At 41.4% G+C, this 8,065-nt stretch overlaps 1 protein-coding gene across 4 annotated transcripts in view; it reads right to left on the minus strand.

The window, feature by feature from the left end:
- Positions 1-1,896: 1,896 nt before the first annotated feature.
- The window catches only part of samd12 (sterile alpha motif domain containing 12), a 96,590-nt gene continuing 90,421 nt past the window's right edge, over positions 1,897-8,065 (minus strand). For 2 of the 4 annotated variants that reach the window (XM_032535285.1, XM_032535286.1), the window contains exon 5: positions 2,907-3,093. In XM_032535285.1, the coding sequence (XP_032391176.1) occupies positions 3,059-3,093 (35 nt within the window). In that variant the 3' untranslated portion in view covers positions 2,907-3,058. Of the gene's footprint in view, positions 3,094-8,065 lie in introns of all 4 variants that reach the window. The other 2 variants (XM_032535282.1, XM_032535283.1) reach the window with 2 other exon arrangements.

Raw genomic sequence — 8,065 nt, forward strand, 5'->3', positions numbered from 1 at the left:
GTGTGTGTGTGTGTGTGAGAGAGATAGAGCGAGGGAGAAGTGAGAGTAAATAAAAATATGTAAATAAAATAAATAAATATGTTTGAGTATTTAAATTTTTTTAAAAGTAACGCAATAGTTACATCTGAACTAGTTACTTTTATAATTTGTAACTGAGTACCTAAATTAGTTACTTTTTTGGAAGAAATAACTAGTAACTGTAACTAATAACTTTTTAAAAGTAACTTGCCCAACACTGGTAGATGTAGACTCTTTGCAAGAAAGCAAATGAAAACAAATAACTTTTGTTTGGATATCATCAAAATTATTTGCACACAAAAGCCTGATAAAAACCAAGGTCATACAAAAAATGAACTGCATTAATGACTATTAAACAAACGGAATATAAATTGTTATGTAGTGAACTTCAGAGGTGCTGGTAGGAGGATGTTGCCCTTGGACACGAGTAAGGCTAGATGTCTCCTCCAGATGTTTCTAGTCTTTATGCTAAGCTACGTTTCTGGCGGTAGCTTGGAAGTGGAGTCAATCTTCTCATCACAACGAATATGTTTCTTTAATAACGCTCATATTCTTTAAACAATATAATCTTCAGCATCAATAACAATTTATTATACTGATGAAAATAGTTCAGAAAATAGTTCATATATTAAGTCAGGTCTCAAACTCACCAACCTTTTATCACTGCCAACCATTTCTCCCAGTTCACATGTTGACACTTTCTAATCTGAAGTAGTTCAGAATTTCCAAACTTAACGGAAGCTTCAGCCCCTCCCCTTTCCTCCTGTGGCCTTGACAGACATGGACACGGCAACTCCAACCGACCGTGAAATAGCCACTTGTGTTTTAGCCCGAACAACTCCATTCCTGTGTGACTGTCCGCCCGCACGCTCGCTCAGACACACACACACACACACACACACACACACACACACACACACACACTGTACAGTAGTCCTGGAGGACCGACTGGATGTCCTGAAGAACTGATCAATACTATTCAATCTGCTCACGGGTCACTGCCGCATTAGGCTACAGCTACTATCCAAACAATGAATGGCTGGACGCATGTGTGAGAGAGAGAGAACCAGGTACAAATGGAATCCCATTAAAACGCAATGGCTCTCGGGACCGATGCTAACCCCCTTTTCCCCCCCCATTTTCCCCCCTTGCTCCATACGCAGTAGCTATTTTGTGCCCCTCTGACTGACAGCTCCTATCCAGGAAGAAAAAATATGTTGTTACCATGACAACAGCTCATGCTACACCGGCGTGGATACAAGCAATTGATTAATATCACTACACTGAAATCAGCATCTGATATTGAGAGGTCATTATAATGGCTGCAGGACTTCATAATGTATTTACACTCGTAGACATATAGGGAAGAAGATGACAATGGTCTGAGTAACAGCTGTTTTGTTTCTTGACAGACATGATTTTAAGTGCAGTTAAAATACCTATAATATCAACAGTGAGTGGCCATTATTCACATGGACAGCAGAGATTGAGTTTTTTTTTTTTATCAGAGATAAAAAGAACACAGTGCATGTTCCTAAATGACTGACAGACAACATTTCCATAATGAGCTTTTGCGCACAGTACGTCTCCTTTCTACACTATTTTTAATTCATCTCATCTAAAAATAGTTTAAAGCTGTGAGATGGAAAGCAGACAAAACAATAAAAGAGTCAGCGATACGTAGGGGAGGATATGAAAAAGCCTCTTCTTATTCTTCTTATCGTTGATGCCTTTTCTTCCTTTTCTCTCCTCATCAGCGGTAAAGTTTCAAGACGAATCATCTCTTGGTTTACGAAGCCCTTTTGCTGTGCCTGCTCCTTTTTTCTTTTCTTTCAGCCACTTCTTCTTCTTTTCTTTCCCTTTTTTACGGTGTTTTTCGGGACACCGAGGGAATTTCCTTCTCGGAGTTTATCCCTTTCTTCCCCCCAGGTTCTGCTTCCGATTGCTTTTCACAAGGATGTCGTTCATTTCAGTAGAGCCAACTTATCAGTACCTAGTGTGATGCCAGGTTCAATGTTTATTCCTTATGCTAACTGTTGGTTGTCTATTCACAGTGAGGCTTTCTCAAGCTTACTGTCTATCCTAAGAGAGTGATCCACAATACAGAGAGGGCAAAAAGTGAAGAGACGTTTTAAACACTGTTTACAGGATCTATGCACAGAATGACAGCACAAAAACACACGCATGGTTGTGTAAAATGTGTCACCCCTTTGGAGTTGTGGAAATCATCTGAGGTGATAAAGAGGAAGAATATGGGAAGAAGAGCTGTATAGTACTGGTTTTGGGGATAGTCTTTATGTTAACACTACTGAAAGTCCTTAGTAGGGCAGAGCCAGGCCCAGCAATACTAAGTAATCATGGAAGAAAATACACATTAAGGTGCTATAATGAAGGCGCTAACATTTCACAAACAGACCAAGAGACTGTGTTTGAGTTGGAATGAAGAAGTGGATTGTAGGCCCTCAATTATACACTGTAAGGGTAGAGTAGATTTCCCTAGAAGCAAATCAGCTAACACAGATGAAACCATCATCCAATCACAAGGCAACAATGCTTTGCGTTTGAATGCTTTTAGGAGTCCCAGCCAAGGCAAGGTTTTTTTTGAATTTTTGTAGATTAATTGTTGGAAGGGCTTGGCTGTGGGCGTGGATCTTGAGGGAGAGGGAGCGAAGTGATTCTGAGAGGAGTGTGGGAGTTATAGCGTGAGAGGTCTAGCGGAGGTTTAGCTGCAAAGGTCAGAAATAACTGGAGATGGGACGCCCGTAATGGAAACTACTGGTCAGATTCCAGGACACTGTGAGAGATTGTTTGGACTGTGAGGAAACAGCAAGTCAGAACTCGTGGGAGCTTCTCAGGAGTGGCTGGGAAGAAGGCACACGTTTTTTCCCCCATAAGGGATGACGATGGAGATCAAAAGTGTGAGACAGAGAGCTGAGATTGTTCCACAAAGAAGTCTTGGGACCACATATTGGGTGGAGGTTGGCAAGGCGGTGGGCATCCACGTCCTTTTGTGACTGGGTAGTCTTCCTTTAAGATCAGGCTATGGTGAAGATGGAGTGCACTCCAGAGAGGCTGCTGGGAAAAAAACAGAACACAGAAAATTAATGAGAGGATATAACAGAGGGGTTGGGTGTGTCGTGTGTGTGCGTGAAATAGAAAGAAACAATGCTCCCGTTGGAAAGAAATGGCAAGAAAGACAAATACAAGATGAAAACAGAAGAGTAAAAAGAGAAACAATGACGACGATCACAAAAAGGGAGGGGAGGGGTGCAAACCCGAACAGAGCTTAGTGACGTAGATGAGAAAGGAAATGAAGAAGTTGAGATCAAACAGGAAAAGAAAAAGAAAGGGCCAAGATAACAAGCATGGGCACAGTGGGGCATAAAAATGGATCAGGGGGATGGAATTAGAAAAATAGAAGAGAGAGGGGAGAGATAAGAGAGACAGGATGAAAGAGTGAGAGAGAGAGAGAGAGAGAGAGAGAGAGAGAGAGAATGAGAATAAAAAGAGAGGAGACATAATTATAAAATGGCACGAGAAAATCAATGCAGTGAGCGTCATTGTGCTTGCAGGCGCCGTACAAAGGGAGGTGGAGAGCAGCGGTGTGTCCATCACACGCAAACACTAGCACATGTCAGTGTCTCACACACTCCTTCTCTCTCCCCACCACACACACAACACACACACACACCACACACACACACACACACACCACACACACACCCACACACACCACAAACACACACACACACACACCAAACAACCACACACACACACAAATCAAATGAGATGAAGACAAGGAGGATGAGTCAGGCAGATGAAGCGGAGAGAGACAAGTGACATTTAGAGCTCAGTCGGAGCATGGGATGACAAGGCACAAAGATGCATCCCAGCCGATCTGACAACAGCTTTTGCGATGTGTGTGTGTGTGTGTGTGTGTGTGTGTGTGTGTGTGCGTGAGAGAGTGAGCGTGGATGCAGAGCTCGGTGGAAGGAACCCGATTGCGATTTATATTATTATATTTAACTGTGAGAGGTGAGTACAGAGCGCCAACACAGTGCTGAGAAGTCATGTTAATATTTTGAAACTTGGAGCTACAGAAAATGAAAAAGTCTGATGATAAACCTTTCAAGTAGATGTCAAGAAGTAGAACTATTCAGAACCTTCACTTAAGTAAAAGTGCCAATACCATGATGAAAAAAACAAAACAAAAAACTTTACAAGTTAAATCCTAGAGCAGAAAAATTATCAGCCAAGTGTCAAAAGTAAAACTACTCATTCAGCAAAAAAAATGGCCCCTGTGATGGATAAATTATTATACTATATATGAAAATGCTATATGATAGTTGCTCTTTAATGTAAAATCTATTTGCTACAGCTTTCTGATAAATGTAGTGGAGCAAAGTTACTTTTTTTCCTCTGAAATGTGGTAGAGTGGAAGTATAAACTAGCATAAAATGGGAATCCACGATTACCTCAAAATTGTACATTTGTACAAATTGTACAACTGCAATGCATCGAGCCATTTCTGCTCAAAAGCATTTAAACACCATGTCAACACCACACACACACACACACACACACACACCACACACACACACACACACGTTAACTGTATTACTGCCAGGGCTTATCAGTGCAGCGGGACCACACACCACAAAAGGCTGAAATTCATTACAGTTGTAGGAGGGCCTTGATAAGCTGTCAGCACATTCGATGGATTCTTCAAATCCCCGCCCCCCCCCGGAGAGTGGTGAGAATACTTAAAACTCCTCCTTGTCTACATCCTAATTTCAAGGATAGTTTGCATTGTCACGTTCAGACACAAACTGCTACATTTCCACCTTCATATAAACACAGAAAACTCTGTTCTGAATCTTGACTTCACACACACACACGCACGCGCACACACACACTATTCTGAGGTACTGCTGAACGGAGAGCAGGCCTAGAAGAGCAGTTCAACAACATACTCAGTATTTCCAATTTATGTCGGTGTTAATGTCACTATGCTCCTCTGGCTGCCATCACACACACACACACACACCACACACACACACACACACACACACACACACAGACACAGACACAGACACAGACACAGACACAGACACACACAGACACACAGACACAGACACAGACACACACACAGGACACACAGACACCACACAACACAGACACAACACACAACACACACACACCACCACACAAAACAGACACACACACACACACACACACACACACACACACACACACACACACCAAGCCTGGATGCTTCAACAACCTTTATGCAAACATATTTTCCAATCTAGTTGAACAGCTGAAAGCACTGTAAAAAGAAGAAGAAAGGAGAATCATCTTCCAGCCCACACTGTTTCAGTTTCAAGGACAGAAAAGGACAAATTACTCCGGATCTTTTCTTTAGCACAATTACTATAATCTGCCAAACCTAAATTAAACAGACCAGCATGTGAATGCCTCCTTGACATGAGTGTGGAGTGTGTATGTATTCCAGCGTCTGACAGAGAATTACAATTTCGGCATGTTTCTGTGGTGTGTAATTGCATGTGCATGTATATGTGTGTGTGCGTATGTCAGAGAACACTCGGTTTGTCTCCAGTTATTAAACTAACTAATTAAAAGGCCCACTCATCACGTTTACGTCCCAAACAAAGGGAGAGTTGATCTGTTATTAATGTACTTCTTCCAAATTGTAATTCACACACGTATTCGGTTTCATACCCATACGTTCACACATGAATGCTTGCACGCACATTGTGTACACACACACACAGTGCTCCAGTGGTGTGCAGTGGCTCAGTCTCCTCTGCCACCGTACGAATGATGATGTGATTTGCCAGTATTAACGAACGAGCAGCTTTTCAGAGACAGGTAGTCTGGATCATCAAAATCTCTCCTGCTATGCTTCACTCCTTTCTTCATATCTCTTTCTCTCCCTTCTCTCTTTCCATGCATTTGTAATCAGATATGTCTTGCTTGTTTAATCAGAGCACACCTCAGCGTGCAGCCACATCTGCCACCTCTCCGCTGTGCGCCATGTCTCGTAGTAAAAATGTGAACGAAGGCGTATTTTGCACTGATTCTGTCCATCCGGCTTTGAGGCATCTGTTCTATAGGCTGAATCCAGGCTTTACTGTACCTGCCAGAGGGGAACCCTGACAGCTTGGCTGCTGGAAACCTTTAGATGATTATAAAGGATATGGCCAGCGATATTTTCTATTTTTTTCTTAGTGTAAACAAATGCCAAACCAGCATGCTGCGAACAAGTATTGCTTGTGCAGCCAAAGCCTGGTAAGCCTTATTCCTCTTTGCCGTTTGCACTTGATGTTTGTCATTAGTATGTATATGAATTTTATTTTGAGTTGGTGGCACATGTTCTTAAATAGTACAACGAAGATCTATTTTTCTTCATTTGAAAATAGTCCAAAACATGCTGGTTTGAGTAACTTTTGCTTAAATTACTGCTGTGTTTAAAAATGATTGAGCCTCTTTTTAAACAATTCCATTTTTACCTAAATGTTTACATCTTTGTTAGAATAAAGGCTTGGCCCTGAACAGATAAGGGAATGAGGTTGCTGTGAGATGGGCTAACACATGTTGTTGTTGTTGTTGGTCTTTTTTGGGCAGATTTGTTGACAATAAGAAATTTGATTGGATACCTTCATGTACTGTATTAAAGGAACAGTGGGTGACTAAGAGAGAAGAGTCAACACATTTAATTATGAAAAGGAGGATATGGATGGACAATACTCACTCTTATTTGTGAGTTATAGCAAGTTCTTTTTATATAGTAGAAAGTGATACCCTGTTAAGAATAGAGTCTGTCAGTTCTAGATGCCAGAAACAGGTCACACACACTGCACCACATGACAGATCTCACTACCATTAATCACCACCAGGTCAGAAATGTACAAAATAGATGACCATAATAAAGAGTCAGCCAACACTTCTTTAGAGCAGCGGTTAACAAACGTTTTGGCTTGTGACCCTTTCAAATGAAGCATAACACCGTTCTTCATAGGTTATTTCATGGCAGAACAACAAAATACTGGTTGATTTCATTTGACACTTTTAAGGGTGTCACAGTTTATATACATGAGGGCACAAACTACTATCGTCATCACAATGATGTCACAGCCCTGTTGCCAAACAATACTGTTAGTATTGTATGATTCTGCAAATTTACAGACATCCACAAGAACAATCTATGGCCAATGGATTTTTTACTTTTAAAGATAATCTTTTGGACATTGTAGGCCTTAATTTGTGACAGGACATGAAAGGGAAGAGAGAGGGGGAATGACAGCAGCAAAGGGCCGCAGGTCGGATTTAAACCTATGGCCGCTGTGTCGAGCACTGAGCCTATGTTGACAAGCAACAGACCAAAATGAAGACAGCCATGAGATAAACTATGCATTAATAGGAGAATACTTATTTTTGATTGATACATTGATTTCTGATAACTGTCTGTCTGACTCAAGTAGAAGGTACAGTTGTTGAAACTGTCATTGAGTCCAGCTATATAACATTTTCCCACAGAACTGGATCACTAATCCATGTGAAAGCTCAGATGACTTAGGTAAGGCCACTGACACATCCAGTATACGCACACACAGGCGCATACATGTCAATAGATCTTATATATGTAGAATTGTGAGAGCCTTGTTTTCAAGTGTGTGTTTAAAATAGGTCATCTCATTCTGCGACTCTGAGCGAGCACGCCTGCTTCTTTTCCTGCCCTGATTTCAACAACATAAACAACTGACGGGAAGTTTTCCCCATCTCCTTCTCTCCGTCTATCTCTTTAAAGCAGCGCTCTTTATCAGCGTAACCCAGTGAGGTTGAGTAAATAAGTCTATTTTATGCAGAGCAAGAGACAGAGGAATGGTAGTTCTCAAAGTGCTTGTATTTTGGTATTCTAGTTGTGTGTCAAGTTAGATTTGTTTGCTACTGTGCCTTTTCCAGTGCCACCTGCTGACACACACACACACACACACACACACACACACACACACACACACACACA

This window comes from Etheostoma spectabile, chromosome 14, assembly GCF_008692095.1.
Source record: "Etheostoma spectabile isolate EspeVRDwgs_2016 chromosome 14, UIUC_Espe_1.0, whole genome shotgun sequence".
Classification (NCBI taxonomy): Eukaryota; Metazoa; Chordata; class Actinopteri; order Perciformes; family Percidae; genus Etheostoma; species Etheostoma spectabile.